The sequence below is a fragment of the Mandrillus leucophaeus genome, unplaced genomic scaffold (genome assembly GCF_000951045.1).
Source record: "Mandrillus leucophaeus isolate KB7577 unplaced genomic scaffold, Mleu.le_1.0 Scaffold282, whole genome shotgun sequence".
Classification (NCBI taxonomy): Eukaryota; Metazoa; Chordata; class Mammalia; order Primates; family Cercopithecidae; genus Mandrillus; species Mandrillus leucophaeus.
The window spans coordinates 992,566-1,009,080 of NW_012102943.1; the positions used below are offsets into that span (position 1 = coordinate 992,566).

General features: G+C 46.7%; 1 protein-coding gene across 2 annotated transcripts in view; it reads left to right on the top strand.

Moving 5' to 3' along the window:
* The first annotated feature begins 8,811 nt into the window (after positions 1-8,811).
* Positions 8,812-16,515, top strand: part of ANXA6 (annexin A6) — a 74,572-nt gene continuing 66,868 nt past the window's right edge. Inside the window, exons 1-2 of one of the 2 annotated variants that reach the window (XM_011985305.1) lie at positions 8,812-8,876; positions 8,979-9,107. In XM_011985305.1, the coding sequence (XP_011840695.1) occupies position 9,107 (1 nt within the window). In that variant the 5' untranslated portion in view covers positions 8,812-8,876; positions 8,979-9,106. Of the gene's footprint in view, positions 8,877-8,978; positions 9,108-9,423; positions 9,620-16,515 lie in introns of those variants that run through there. The other variant, XM_011985306.1, reaches the window with a different exon arrangement.

Here is a 16,515-nt window from a genome sequence, read left to right on the forward strand (position 1 = left end):
CTGTGAACTGTTGTATGCTCTCAGAGCACCCTGTTCCTCTCCATCCCACAGCACTTACCATGGTTTGTAATTTTATGAGAATTCGTGAGATTGGGTCATGAATGTCTGCCTCTGGGCTTCTAGGCTCTGAGCTCTCCAGAAGCTGGGACCGGGTCTGCTTTGCTCATGCTTTGTCCCCAGTACCTTAGCACAGTGCCTGGCACTTTGTGGGCACTAGACAAATATATGCTGTGAATGAATAGCTGCTGCAGGCTGGTTTCAATAGCAGAGACATGGCTCAGCCTTCTCTTCTAATCCAAGGCATCCCAAAGAGGCCAATAACGGAGGGGTGGGAAACCAAGCGGGCAGGGCACACATGGTCCAGGCAACATTATGAAACTGGAAAGGTCACTCCCTTCCCAGGTGTCAACCTTGAGGTGGGGCAGGTGGTGTGGAGTGTTTGAAATGGAAGACCGTGGCAATAAACACTCATGGAATCTTTGAATTGAAGAATTCATTCATTCATTCATTTTCATTCAGCTAATAGTTATTATCTACTTTACCAAGTAATGGAAACATAAAGAAGACAGGCATTAACCAAAATCACATAAATAAAAATATAATTACCAATTAAGATCTGTACGATCATGGAAAAAAACAGAATTTTAGGAGAGACAATGGGAAGGGGTGCGTAAAGGACCATTGAGAGGCTGAGCCCAGTGGCTCACGCCTGTAATCCTAACACTTTGGGAGGACGAGGCAGGCGGGTCGCTTGAGCTCAGGAGTTCAAGACCAGCCTGGGCAACGTGGCAAAACCTCATCTCTACCAATAAATAAATAAACAAAAATTAAATAAATAAAAAAGGACAGTGGAGGGCTGGGCACAGTGGCTCATACCTATAATTCCAGCACTTTGCGAGGCTGAGGCAGGCAGATTATTTGAGCCCCTGAGGTCAAGACCATCCTGGGCAACATGGCAAAACCTCATCTCTACAAAAAATACAAAAATTAGTTGGGTGTGGTGGCACATGCCTATAGTCCCAACTCCTCAGGAGGCTGAGGTAGGAGGATCGTTTGAGCCCAGACGATGGAGGTTGATCATGTCACTGCTCTCCAGACTGGGCAACAGGATGAGACTCTGTCTCATAAAAAATGAAACAGAATAAAATAAAAATAAAAGACATTGGAGGATGAATTAGGAAGGAATTTCTGAGAAGGGCTGTTTAAGGCGAAATGTGCAGTAAGAGCTAATGAGGCAAGCTCTTCCAGGCTTGGAAGAACTTTCATTCCATGCAGAGGGAATACCTTGTGCAATGGAACCTTTCAGTAGAATTTTGAGTGAGTTATAGAACCCTGGAATTCCAGAAAGAGGATCTCAGAGTCATAGAGTCTTGAAACAGGCTCTTCAACCAGGAAATGGACCCTTAGATGGTTAGAGACTCAGAATCATCATGTCTGAACACAAAAAGAATCTTAAGACATAATTCATTCTCATTCCCCTCTCTGTACATATAGAAACAAAACTCAAGAGCAAGGTAATAGAACCCAGTTAGAACTAGCTCTCACCTCTTATGATGAATAGGCCAGGACTTCATCCATTAAATTAATAGTAATAGTAACGCTTATATTTATTCTCATTATTATGTGCTAGTTGCTGCTAAATGATTTGTTGTCATATCAGTGCATTCCATAACAATCTTACAAGGTGGATACTTTTATAGTACTCATTATTATAACTGAGCTAACAGAAACTCAGACAAAAAAAAAAAATGGTTCACAGTCACTGAGCTAGGACGTCGTGGAAACAGAAGCCCAGGGCTTTTTCGTTCATTTTCTTTTAAATGTAAAGGCTGTACTGTAAAGCATTGTACTACCCTGCTTTTTCTAACTACAGCTGTTTTCAGGCCTATCCTTCTCCCAGGGGCTCCTGCCATCCTACAACTTGGCCTCCCATTGCTGAGACCTCATAGTAGAAAATAATCTGTTTCATGCCAAGTGGTTAGAATCTTCTTATTTCCTCTCTTATAAAAACAAACAATCCTCAACCCTTATGGAGGAATTCCAGACACCAAGAGAGGTCTTAAGGGGACTTTTTGTGGAGGAAGCGGGTGTTCCAGGTTGTCATTTGAGCAGTATCCCCTGGGGCCCCTTCCTTTAGTGAGCTTCAAGTGAGACCCATCTCTGGGAACATACACCCTCTTCTGACGTAAGTCAGGCCGAGCTGGAACTTGCCAGCAGGTGGCAATATTTGATCATTTCCAGCTTCCTCAGTGGGCAACTGGGAGATCTTGAACTTTCTTGTCCTATAATCAGAGAAACTATAGCCCTGACAAGGGAAGTGAGAAAATCTGGAATCTCAGTCCATTGTTCCAGCCCAAATCACAGCATCATGCCATCTCCCTTACAGACACCTGTAGACGGGCCACTCCACAGAGGAAGGGGCCTGGGAAGTGCCAAAAAGATGATGTCATCTTCACGTGTTTCCAATCCACATATGCTTCCTTCCAGGGTTTGTTTCCAGCTGGAAGCAAGGCTGCGTGACTCCGGCTTGTTGCAATTCCACAGCTCCTGGATGTGTAGGCTGTTTCCCTTTTGCACTTCAAAAATATAGTGTTGCTGCTGGTGAGGGAAGGTAAACTAGTACAACCCCTATGGAAAACAGTATGGAGATGCCTTAAAGAACTGAAAATAGAACTACCATTTGATCCAGCAATCCCACTACAGGTATCTACTTAGAGGAAAACAAGTCATTATATGTAAAAGACACTTGCACACACATTTATAGCAGCACAATTTACGATTGCAAAAATATGGAACCAGCCTAAATGTTCATCGACCAATGAGTAAATAAAGAAAATGTGGGCTGGGCGCGGTGGCTCACGCCTGTAATCCCAGCACTTTGGGAGGCCGAGGTGGGCGGAACACCTGAGGTCAGGAGTTCGAGAACAGACTGGCCAACAAGGTGAAACCCTGCCTCTACTAAAAAAAAAAACACAAAACTTAGCTGGGAGTGGTGGCAGGTGCCTGTAATCCCAGCTACTCAGGAGGCTGAGGCAGGAGAATCACTTGAACCTGGGAGGCAGAGGTTGCAGTGAGCCAAGATTGCACCACTGCACCCAGCCTGGGCGACAGAGCAAGACTCCATCTTAAAAAACAAACAAAAAAAGAATATGTAGTATATATACACCATGGAATACTACTCAGCCATAAAAAATGAACAAAATAATGGCATTCATGACAACCTGCATTGGAGTTGGAGGCAATTATTCTAAGTGAAGCAACTCAGGAATGGAAAACCAAATATCATGTGTCTCACTTATAAGTGGGAGATAAGCTATAAGGACACAAATACATAAGAATGATATATAATGGACTTTGGGGACTCTGGGGTGATGGGGGAGAAATAAAAAACTACACATTAGGTACAGTGTACACTGCTTGGGTGACAGGTGCACTAACGTCTCAGAAATTACCACTAAAGAACTTATCCATGTAACAAAAAACTACCTGTTCCCCAAAAACTATTGAAATAAAAACCAATTTTAAAAATACAGTGTTGGATAGTGAAACCTCATCTCTACAAAAAAATGAAAAAAATTAGCTGGGTGTGGTGGTGCACACCTGTAGTTCCAGCTACTCCATAGGCTGAAGTGGCAGGATAGCTTGAGCCCAGGACGTTGAGGCCGAAGTGAGCCGAGATCATGCTACTGCTCCAGCCTGGGGGACAGAACGAGACCCTGTTTCAGAAAAAAAAAAAAAAAAGTTGGGCATGGTGGCTCACATTATACCAATGCTGGTGTAATCCCAGTATTTTGGGAGGCTGAGGCAGGAGGACGGCTTGAGCACAGGAGACCAGCCTAGGCAAGACGGTGACACACCATCTCTACAAAAAATATAAAAATTAGCCTGGCATGGTGGCACACACCTGTAGTCTCAGCTACTTGGGAGGCTGAGGTGAGGGGATCACCTGAGCCTGGGGAGGTAGGCCAAGGCTGCAGTTGAGCCATGATCACACCACTGCAGTCCAGCCTGAGTGACAGAGCGAGACCCCATCTCCAAAAACAACAATAAAACAGTGTTGGGCCTACGGCTTCCTCTGTATTTTAGGTTATTCTCTTAGGATTGATTCTAGTAAGTGATGATTAGCTCAAAGAGAATGAGCAGTATATTAGCATTTAGTCCTAACTGCTGCTGCAGCTCAGGAAGTAAGGCCCTGGGCTCTGCAGTCAAGGGAATCTGGCTTTCAATCCTGCCTCAGTCACGTGGGCTGAATTTGGGCAAAGACCAAAAATTTCAGTTACTTTTATTGCAAATTAAGAATAGCCCTAACTTTGCACACTACAGCCCATTCTGTCTCCAAACATTGCTGCAGGAATTCTCCCTTCTGTCTCCTCCATCGATTTTTTTTACTTTCTATCGGATAATTCCCACCAGCATACAAATATGCTGTTATGTCTTCAGTCTTTAAAAAAATCAAACAAAAGCCCTTCTCTTGACACCAATTCCCTTGCCAGACACTGCCTCATTCCCTTGCTGGCCTTCACAGCAAAACTCCTGGAATAAGTAGTTTACGCTTATTATCTTACACCAGTTCCTATCAGGCCTTTACCCCCAACATTCTGCAATTCACAGCAAGAGATATGTTGGCTTTCACACTGTTACAAATGATAGATTTGTAGACCTTGTCCTACTTTACCTAAAAGCAGCATTTGACACACCTGATCACTCCTTTATTTTTCACTTTGCTACCACATTCTCCTGGAGTAGTTTCCTCCCATCTTACTACAATCGCCTTCCCAGTCACCTTTGCTGAATTCTTTTCTTCTCCCCAACTCTTTTTTTTAAAACTTATTTTATTTTATTTGAGAGTCTCACTCTGTCCCTCAGGCTGGAGTGCAATGGTGCCATCTCAGCTCACTGCAATCTTCACCTCCTGGGAGTGATTCTCCTGCCTCAGCCTCCCAAGTAGCTGGGATTACAGCATGCGCCACCACACCCAACTAATTTTTTGTATTTTTAGTAGAGATGGGGTTTAGCTATGTTGGTCAGGCTGGTCTTGAACTCCTGGCCTCAAGTGATCCACCCACCTCAGCCTCCCAAAGTGCTGGAATTTCAGGCATGAGTCACCAGGCCCAGCCTCTCCCCAAATGGTAACATGAGCGTGTTTCAGACTTGGTCTTTGGTGTCATAGGTGATCAGCAACCACTTGGGGCTGGTGGTACAGGCAGGCACCAAGGCAGTTGTAGGTAAAGAAAGGCAGATTTATTAGAGAAGGTATGAAAATACGTTGCTGCCAGGCATGGTGGCTTACGCCTGTAATCCCACCACTTTGGGAGGCCGAGGCGGATCATGAGGTCAGGAGTTTGAGACCAGCCTGACCAACATGGTGAAACCCCATCTCTACTAAAAACACAACAATTAGCCAGGTATGGTGGCACGCACCTGTAATCCCATCTACTCAGGAGGCTAAGGCAGAAGAATCGCTTGAATCCGGGAGGCGGAGGTTGTGGTGAGCTGAGATTGCGCCACTGCACTACAGCCTGGGTGACAGAGTGAGACTTCATCTTAAAAAAAATAAATAAATAAAAGAAAAGAAAATACGTTGCAAGGGTGCAATGGGCAAGTTAGCAAAACAGAAGCTAACCGCAAGAAAACAAAGTCTGGTTAAGGATTTTATAGGATGGTGCTTGTGCTGTGTGCTGGAGGGCTTTGTGCAGTACCGATAACATCAAGGGTGCAGGGAGCTTGCGTGCATTTTTCTATCAGCTGAGGGTCTGGTGATAGCTGGGCGTAGATAAGATTGTGAGTTATTGGCACAGGAGGGCTATGCATCCTGGTCCATGAAGAAAGGCAGACTTACAGCTTATCTGCTTTCTCTTTTTGCTTTCCCTTGGTCCCACCAGCCTGATTGCTTTTCCCAAATTAGGACTCCATTTTTAGTTCTCTTCTGCCTTAAGGATCTCATCTCTTGAACTCCAGACTTGACTAGCCAGCTGCCTACTTGACATCTCCTGTCAGTATCTAATAGAAATGTTCTAACAGAAATGTCTAATAGAAATGTTCTAATAGAAATGTTGTCTAATAGAAATGTTCAACAAACTGGTCAAAAACCAAACTCCTGATCTTTTCCCCACTTCTAACTCCCAAAATTGCTTTCCCTGCAGCCTTGCTCATTTCAGTTGATAACAACTCCATCCTTCCAATGGCTCAGGCCAGGATCCCTGAAGCCATTCTTGACTCTTTCTCCCCTCCCAACTGATCCTTTGGAAATCATGTTCAACCTTCAAATACATCCCATCTCCAACCACTTCCCCCACCTGCATTTATACCAGGCTGGCTGAGCCACCATCATCTCCTGCCTGGATTACTGCAAAATCTCCTAGCAGATCCCTTCTTCTACTCTTCCCCCTAAGAGTATTCGGTATTCTCAACACAGGAGACTTCAGTGACGCTTTAAAAAATACGTCTTGGCCAGCGCGGTGGCTCACACCTGTAATCCCAGCACTTTGGGAGACCAAGGTGGGTGGATCACCTGAGGTCAGGAGTTCAAGACCAACCTGGCCAATATGGTGAAATCCCGTCTCTACTAAAAAAAAAATACAAAAATTAACTGGGCATGGTGGCTGGTGCCTGTAATCCCAGCTATTTGGGAGGCTGAAGCAGAAAGAATTGCTTGAACCCATGAAGCGAAGGTTGCAGTGAGCCGACGTGGCACCACTGCACTCCAGCCTGGGCAACAGAACGAGACTCTGTCTCAAACAAACAAAAAAACGCCAAAGTCTTATCCAGAATATATAAAGAACTCATATAACTTAACAACAAAAAAGACAAACAACCCAATTTAAAAACGAGCAAAAGGCATGAATAGATATTTTTCCAAAGAAGATGTACAAATAGCGGCCAATGAGCACACAAAAAAGATGCTCCATATCATTAGTCAGAAGGGAAATGAAAATCAAAAACGCAATTATAGGTGCCATTTCAAAATGACTAGAGCACAAGTTTTTTGTATTTTTGTTTTTTTGAGACACAGTCTCACTCTGTCACCCAGGCTGGAGTGTAGTGGTGCGATCATGGCTCACTGCAGCCTCTACCTCCCAGCTTCAAGGGATCCTCCCACCTCAGCCTCTCCAGTAGCTGGGATTGCAGGCATGCGCCACTACACCTGGCTAACTTTTTGTAGAGATGAGGTTTCGCTATTTTGTCCAAGCTAGTCTCAAACTCCTGGGCTCAAGCAATTCACCCACCTCGGCCCTCCCAAAGTACTGGCATTACAGGCATGAGCCACTGTGCCTGGCCGGATACAAATTTTTAAAAAATAAAATATAAGTGTTGGCAAGGACATGGAGAAATTAAAAGCCTCATACATGACATGGCTGATTGGAATATAAAATGTTGCAGCCACTCTGAAAAAAATGTTTGGCAGTTCCTCAAAAAGTTAAATGTAGAATTACTATATGACCCAGCAATTTCATTCCTAGGTAAATACACAAAGACAACTGAAAACAGGTACTCAAATAAGTATTTGTATACAAATGTTCATTAGCAGCACTATTCACAATGAGCAAAAGGGGGAAACAATGCACTATCCGCCAACAGATGGATGGATAAACAAACTAAGGTGTACTTATACAATGGAAAAATATTCAGCCATTAAAAGGAATGGAGTGCTGGGCCTGGCGTCTGTAATCCCAACACTTTGGGAGGCAAAGGCAGGTAGATCACCTGAGGTCAGGAGTTCGAGACCAGCCTAACTAACATGGTGAAACCCCATCTCTACTAAATACAAAAATAAACTAGCTACACGCGGTGGCACATGCCTGTAATTGCAGCTACTCCAGAGGCTGAGGCAGGAGAATTCCTTGAATCTGAGAGCGCAGGTTTTAGTGAGCCGAGATCACGCCACTGCACTCCAGCCTTGGCAACGAGAGTGAAACTCCAACTGAAAAAAAAAAAAAGTAATGGAGTGCTGATACATGCTACAGTGTGGATGAACTTCAAAAACATGCCACATGAGGCCAGGCGTGCCTGTAATCCCAGCACTTTGGGAGGCCGAGGCAGGTGGATCACCTGAGGTCGGGAGTTCAAGACTAGCCTGACCAATATGGAGAAATCCCATCTCTACTAAAAATATAAAATTAGCCGGGTGCGGTGGCGCATGCCTGTAATCCCACCTACTCGGGAGGCTGAGGCAGGAGAATCGCTTGAACCCAGGAGGCGGAGGTTGTGGTGAGCCGAGATCACACCACTGCACTCCAGTCTGGGCGACAAGAGTGAAATTCTGTCTCAAAACAACAACAAAAACAAACAAAAAACAAAACAAATAAATGCCACATGAAAGAAGTCAGACAAGAAAGGTTGCATATCACATGATTCCATTTATATGAAATATCCAGAACAGGCACATCCATAGCAGAAAGCAAATTGGTGGCTGCCAGAGACTAGGGGTAAGAGGAAGTCAGGAGTGGCTGCTTAATGGGTATAGGGTTTTCTTTTTCCGTGATGAGAATGTTTGAAACTAGATAGAGGTGGTGGGTGCACAACATTGTGTCTGTGCAAAATGCCACTGAATTACTGACTTTAAAATGGTTAATTTTATGTTATGTGGATTTCACCTACCCAAAAATAACGGGTAGGTGGATTTCATCTGCCCAAATATAAAGTCCTTCCTTTGCTAACCTGCAATGGCTCCCCAGTTGACTCAAAGTAAAAGACAGAGTGCCTTCAAGGGCCCTGGAGGTCCCACCTGATTGGGTCCCTCTTATCTCTCCTCTCCCTCCCACTCACTCCATTCCAGCCACACTGGCCCCCCTGCTGATCCTCGGAGGCGCCAGGTCGCCCCCTGCTAGGAGCATTTGCTCCAGCAGTTTCCTCTGCCTGGAACACTCTTTCCACAGGTATCTGTCCAATTCTTCTAACTTCCTCATCGCCTTGCCAGTACCCTGGGGACAATAATTCTGTTTCCTCTGTATTCTATTTATCAATTTTTCCTGTTCTAGCGCTGAATTACAACTGCTGGTCTCCCTGCCTGCCTTCCCCTGCTTCCCAGAGCACGAAGGAGCGTGCCTCCGCAACTCACTATTTGTGTGACCTTGGTCCAGGAACTGGACTGGGCTGTCCTCCTGAAAGTGGGTAAATAATGCCACCGACCTGATGAAGCTGTTGAGGCAGGGAATCTGATCTGGCAGATAAAGTGCCCCTGGCAAACCTCAATTTTCTGTTTCTCAACAAAGCTTTGGCGAGTTGTAAGGATTTGCGGGGAAGTGTCCAGAATCGGGAGTCAGGAGCCCTGACTTCTTAGCCCTGAAGGGCCGCGTGACCTTGGCCGAAGCCCCTACTCCTTCTCGGTCTCAGGTCCGGGGGCCGGGAACTGAGGAGGTTCTCCCGGCGAGCCCCTCGGGCTAGTGACATTCTAAGATTCCAAGAGCAAAGGAGCTGGAGGGGTGGGGTGGAGGAGGGAGGCGGGCGCTCTGGATTGGCCTCTGCGCGCCACGTGTCCGGCTCGGAGCCCACGGCTGTCCTCCCGGCCCGCCCCGCGCTGCGGCTGCTGCTGGGCTAACGGGCTCCCATCCAGCGAGCGCTGTGTCCTCCAGTCCCTGCGCCCGTGCGTCCGTCCGCGACCCGAGGCCTCCGCTGCGCGGTGAGTGAGCTGAGGCTATAGAGGGGAGTCGCTCTGGGAACCCCTTCCCGAGGGCTGCAGGGACACAAGCAATAAGCGCCCAGTCATCGGCTGATCCGTGCCCCGCGCCTGGAGCGGGGACGGGAGGGCGCGGTAACCTGAGAGTGTCGCGGACTGGGTGTGTCTGGGGGGCGCAGCGGAGCATATCTGGGGCCGGGGCGGAGAAGCGTGGGCGGAGGGCGCCCTGGCTGGGGGAGGGGAGGGGAAGGGAGGGAGTCCTAGTGCTGCAGAGGGTCTGGTTGAGGGTGGGGGCGCCGGGGCTAAGCCAGGGGCTGGTCCTGCCGGCCTTAACTTGGGGGAGCTCAAGAGACTCTGAAGGTCCGGGGTTGGGTCAGCTGGACGCCAGTCAAAGGACCCGCAGAGAAGGGTGTGGCTGAGGCCCAAGGCTGAGAGCTGGAGCGTTGGACCCTCCAGCTGCTTATAAAATGGCTTGTGTGTGGTGTCGGGGGAGGGCTGTCTGCGTGCAGACAGCTGAACGTCTGGCCGTATATACCTCAAGGCCTCATGGACCCCATCCCCTTTGGGCCACTGCTCGTCTATGAATGCAGTCCCCCAGCGGGGCTCCGAGGCTTCCTATGGTGAGGCAGGGGCACTCCCCTTCTTTCTGCTTCCCCTAAGAGGTCTAGGCCTTCCCAGAGTTTGGGGGCTTCAGATGATTCCCCATATACCAGCATGGGAGCGAAATACCCTGAATCGGAATCCCAGCCCCTCTTGCAGTGTGACCTTGGGCGGTGACTTTCCCTCTCTGAGCCTGGATTTCCTTATCCAAGTCCATAGTTGAGAAACCCAGTCTCTTTCAAAGGAAACAATGGCTTTGCAAATTGATTTGTTTGTCAGCTGTATGGAATGATTGCAGGTTTGGGAGTCTTGATTATAGGTTTGGGAAGCCTGGCACAACCCTTGTAGGCCCTACAAGGGGAAGGGGCAGGAGGTCCTTTGGGACAATTAATCTGGCCATGGCTTCCTGCCTCCTCCTTCTTTTCCCTAGATTCTAGTGGGTCTTCTCTGACAATTCCAAATTTGGACATATGGCTCCCGGGTTTGTGAAAGGACTCTGGTTTCCCCCCAAGAGTCCGCCCTTTTCTCTCCATTATTCCTTCCCCTTGCCCAAAACATGCTTGGAATTGCTCCCACTGACCCAGACAGGATATCCTGACCTGCTTAACCCTTCATTGTGAAGTGAACAGCTGCCCCAGTTTCAGCCCCTGTGGACCCTGACCTTCTAGCAGCAGGCCCTGAGCCATGCAGAGGGCACTGGCCTGGGGTCAGAGGAAAGCCGGGTTACAGTCCAGGTGTGCTGGGGCTTCTTGAGCAAGCCCTTTCTCTAAGCCTTTGTGCCCCATCTGGAGCAAAGTCTGCTGAACTGCCTGCTACTTCCAGTGCAGACATTCTAGGATTCAACTGTTTGAATTTAGGATTCTGGGAGTTGGGTGGAGCCGGGGAGGGCAGGAGGCAGAGGCTTTCATCCCCCTCTGCAGCTGTGACAATCATTCATCCATCCTTCTTTGCCTTATCTACCCTTTGTTCCTAAGGCGGCATCTGCTGAGACACAGAAAATATTTGCAGTTTCTGGATAAGGGCCCCAGCTGTTGCTGGGGCAAAATGTAGACGTGAGTGTGCAGAGGAGGGGCCAGGGAAGCCCAAGGCCTGGCCTCTTGAGACTGACTCCTGGGATGAGGCGGGGGAGACTGCAGTGTTGGGTAGCTGCCAGTGACTGGCACATCTGCACTGCAGCACACAGAGGGAGCCCTGGGCCGCCAGGATCCAGCCTCAGACCTAGCCCCTGCCCTGCCACTAACCAGCTAGGCGCCCAGGGCACACCTACTACCCCTCTGGGGCTTAGCCCCTTCCTCTCTACAGGGATAGGACATATACGCAGGACACCTCACTGGTATTAATAAAATGGGTTGGGTCTGAATGGTTCTTGCTCTACCATTCTAGGATTTTCTGGGGAGGCCCAGTGGAGTCACCAGCCTCACCCCACCCAGCCCCTCCGACATACTTCCTGGGTGGCGACAAAGCACAGGATGTGGTCTCTACCATGATTCCTGAGCTTGCATGTCCCCCTTCTCCTGCCAGTAGAGGAGAGGAAGTCGGAGGGGTGTCTTGATGCCTATAAACTTGCCTTGGAATCCAGCCTCATTCCCTTTCCTCCTGGAGCTGAGAAGCCCCCACAGAGACTGGCTATGGAGGAGTGACTGTCCATAGGTTCCTTGGACGTCCCGCCTATCTGCAAAATGAGAATGAGATTGATACCTTCAGGAGGCTGTAAGATGGCAGATATGAAAGTGCTGTGTTATCTCAAAAGGGTGTGATGCTTGAGAAGGCAGGTGACCTGATCAGGTTCCTCTTCTGAAAAACCCATGTCCTGGAGGTCCTTAAATAATAGCAATAAAATGGTAACCACTGGGGAACATCATACACTGGGGTCTGTCGTGGGTTGGGGGAAGGGGGGAGGGATAGCACTAGGAGATATACCTAATGTAAACGATAAGTTAATGGATGCAGCACACCAACATGGCACATGTGTACATATGTAACAATCTTGCACGTTGTGCACATGTACCCTAGAACTTAAAGTATAATAAAAAAAAAAAAAAGAAAAAATATAAACAGAGATGAATGAGATATAAAGGTGCAATTTTCTTGAACTGTATTAAATACCTGTTAATTAACAAGAACAAAAAAATGCTAACCACTATTATCTCTCAAACCCTTAAACTTGCCAGGCCCCGGCTGAAGCCTTGATATGTTAGATGCTGTTATTAATGCCCATTTTGCAGACGTGGAAACTCCAGCCCTTAAAAGTTTAAGGAAGAAATAAGAATGACAAATGCTTATAAAATATAGTGCTTCCTGTGTGCCAGGTCCTCTTCTAAGCTCTAGACTTGTCTTAATTTTTTTATCCGCATCATAACTCCTATGAGGGAGGTGCTATTTTTATCCTATCATTTTTTTTTTTTTTTTAAGTATGAAACAGGCACAGAGAGGCTCAATACTTGCACAAGACTACACAGCTGCTAAATATCGCCCTCAGGCTTCAGTCTCAGGCAGTCTGGCTCCAGCCTCTACACTGTGAGACACTACTTTGCTGCCTCTCACAAAAGTGACCTGAGCTGGAATTCAAACCTAGGCTGGACTAGTTCCAATCCTGAAGCAGACAGATGATCTCCTAAGGCCTTGTCCAGCCCTAGGATCAATGGTTCTGGGTCAGGAGAGGAAAAGACATTGCTCTCTAAGAAAGCCGAGTGCGTCAAGCTGGGGGGTGTGCGCATGCACAGAGCCGGGGGATGGCATTTACCCCAGCTTCATCAGAATCAAGGCTCCTGGAGGGTTATGGAGCGGGTCCTGAGTGTCTTCCTGCAGACTGGGGGAGAAGCCAGCAAGAAGGGGGAAAGAGGGAAGGATCTAGATTTTATAGGCCAGGGGCCTAAGTGGGATGGATATACCCCAGGAGTCACTGAAGATGATCTTTTGGGGGTACAGGAAGAAACTATTGGACTCTTTATTAAATGTACTTTCAATGTCATATTTTTAAAGTATATTTCTGTTTATTGTGGTACATACTCAATTTTTCCTTGGTTATGGGTTGTGTATAGGATCTCTATATATATATACTGCAAACTGCTGTATAACATCACCACGTCACCAGCTTTGTGGGGCCAGGAGCCTTGTCTGTCTCATTTTCTGTTCAACCCCCAACTCCTACCAGTGGGCCTAGTCTGCAGGAGGTGCTCAAATAAATGTTTATGGAAAAACACACCCCCGCTTAGTGACTGATTTTCTTCTGATGTTGGGTAAGTGACTTAACCTCTCTAGTTTATCTCCTGGCTATAGAAAGAGGAGTAAAGCCCAGTTCGAAAACCAATAGTAGATGGTTCCATTTGCTGAGGTCACTAAAGAAAGCATGAAAGTCATTTAGTGCATTTTACCCCCAACCATCCTAGGAGCCACGCCCTGTGGGAGGGGGTGCAGGAAAGAGGCATATGCAGTAATTTTCTAAAAACGGTAAAATTATGACTCATACAGATACAAAAATGATCATGTGCTGTTCTACTTATTAATCAATGACCGCACCAGGCAGATGTTATAACCAACTCAAAAGACACCTTTGTATTGAAAGCAATGTACAATTAGAGACTAAACTGGTTTTTCTACCTGAGGGGGTGGGAAATCAATTGGACCTTTACCAGAGAGGGCAAGGAGTATATATTAGAATTACTTTGTGTTACCATCAATTATCTGCAACTTACTGACCTGTAAAATAGCTCAAAAACAATGAAAGTCTAGAGTCAGACAACCTGGAGAGTTTTCCTTTGAAGTACAGATTTTTTCCCATGATACCTTGGAGGCTAGCAGCCCTCATCTAATGGAGAAATGATAAATCCACAGTGGTTGACCAAAGCCAGTCAAATCAAGGTGGTTTCAGAGCACCCTAGGGAGGAATACCTTCTGGCTTGTTAGAAAAGGTAGCATTTGAATCCAACAGATAACAGTGGTTCTGCGGCTCCTTGGTTGCCATGAAAATCACCTAGGAAAGTTTTTAGAAATTACCAAAGCCCAGGCCTCACCCCAGCAGTTGAGTCAGAATCTCTAAGGTCTGACCTTAAATCTTTGGTAATTTTGAAAAATTCCCCAGGTTCTATTAGTGAAGCTAGAATTGAGAAGCACTGGTATAGATTCTGGAAAGCTGGATTAAAAATATTGGTGGAAGGCGTTCCTGGTTTAGCAGGGGAGAGAGGGCGAAGAGGAAGGTGGTGATGCCAAAGAAGTCAGGAAGGAGAACCAAGGGCCTTGACTGCTGAGCTTAGAAGCCCAATGTTAAGGGGCACCATTGGAGACTTGTGAGCAGAGGAGTACTGTGGCTCAGGCTGTAGCCCCTCAGGCACTCCCCAGAGGCAGAGGTCTGGGTGGGTTGTTTGTTTGTTTGTTTGCATGATTTTCCATACTATTTCTTTTTTCTTAAATCACCCTCCCACCACACCTGGTTTCACCCCCTTATGCTCAACATCTCCTTTCCCTCAAAAGTGCACTCTGTTCCTCCACAGCCCAAGCTACCTTTCAAGGACAGAAATGCTTTTTCTTAGCCTGGTGTTACTATTCTTCCTGGCATGCCCCGCCCCAATTCCATTGAATCCAAATTTTGACTGTGCACCTCTATCAGCCTGTACCCCTAATATTTTCTTTAACTTTATACATGTAAAACAAATAAAAATGGAACATAAAAGGGCAAGATTAAAACATTTGGAAAGTGGTGATATTCTCGTCCTGCACCCCAGTGGATTGTCATACCCATTACCCCACTTTGGAGACTGCTGCTGTAATAATGATGATTGTGACAACGGAAGTCACCGTTTATTAAACAATCTGTACCTGGCCATGCTTAGTATTTCACCTGCCTTATTTCATTGAATCTTCGCAGAAACCTTAACAAGAGTGTCATTTCAGAGATGAAGAAACTGAGGCAGAGAAATTCCATAACTTGCCCAATTTACTGAGCTCAGAATTTGCATGGTCAGGATTTGAACTTGGGCATTGACCACAAAGCCTGCATTGATTCTAATGCCACATTGCCTCCATTGTAAATGTTTGGGCTTATCATAACAAAAGCCACCATTTCTTGAGCCTTTACTGTGTGCCAGGCACTGTGCTAAATGTTTTCCATATGTTATTTCATTTATTTCTCAGTATCTGTAGGTATTTCTGTCTGCATTTTGCAGGCATGGAAATTGGAAATTGAGATTCAGTTTAAGTAACTTACTTAAATAAAAAACTGCTTTGCAATATCTGTGCCTCAAAGCCCATGCCTTCACATGACTTGGATAAAACCCTTCCCCTATCCACATCTCTGTGGTTGAGCCGTTCCTTCTAGAGTCAGCCTGGAGCTCTCAAAGGGGAAGGAAGAAACATGATTGATTGCAGGCAAAAGGATGAGGCAAGGGGTGGCCAGAGCAGCACAAAGCCACCCAGACCATTCTTTCTGCTCTTGTGTGGGTTTCAGGAATGATCAGTCATGATAAGTCGTCACAATGAATCTCATCTAGATGTGAGAGAATCAGGGTTCCTGGGAGGAAAGAGGCACAGGTCTGGAATGACCCCGTTTACTAGTCTTGAACAGCTCTTTCAACCAAAATGATAAACGTTGCATATTGGCAGGTGGAGATGGGGAGCAATCCTGTGGCCTGGGAGATAACCCTCCTAGGACTGATATTCTGCTGTGAAAATCCTGGGTTGAAATCTCTAAAAGCCTCTAACTATAGATCCTACCAAAGAGGAAGTGATGTATTGTTCCCACTTTAGAGATAAGAAACTGAGGTTCAGAGAGGGATCTGGCTTGCCTGAAGTTACATGGGGCAGACTGGGAACCAGAACCGGGGTCTTGTTCTTTGGACTCTTCCTGGTGTCCCATTGCAGCCAAGACCCACAGTTGTGTGGCGGCTTGTTATGATCGAGGGCTGCTAGGCAGAGATGTTGGCTGCTTCCTGGGCCCTGGCAAGTCACTTTGCCTTTCTGAGATGCCTTTACCCCGTCTAGAAAATGAGGGACTTGGAGTCGTGGATTATTAAGGGCCTTTCTGGGATTCTGAAATGCTGGATGTAAAATATTCAGCCAATTTGAGCAGTATGGTCTGGGTTGCTCTGGAAGGGATCAGAAGCCATCTTAAAGCCAGAGTAAATGGTGTATTTATGATTAGCTCAGGAGCTTCCCAGAGCCCTCAGAGGAGGGGCTGTGGAATCAGCAGGGGGACTGGCCCTCAGAACTGCAGTCTGAACATCTAGTTCTGAAAGGAGCTTGCTTTTTACATATGAACCGTGCACTCACACAAGGCACATAGAAACTGCTCTCAGAGCTGAGAA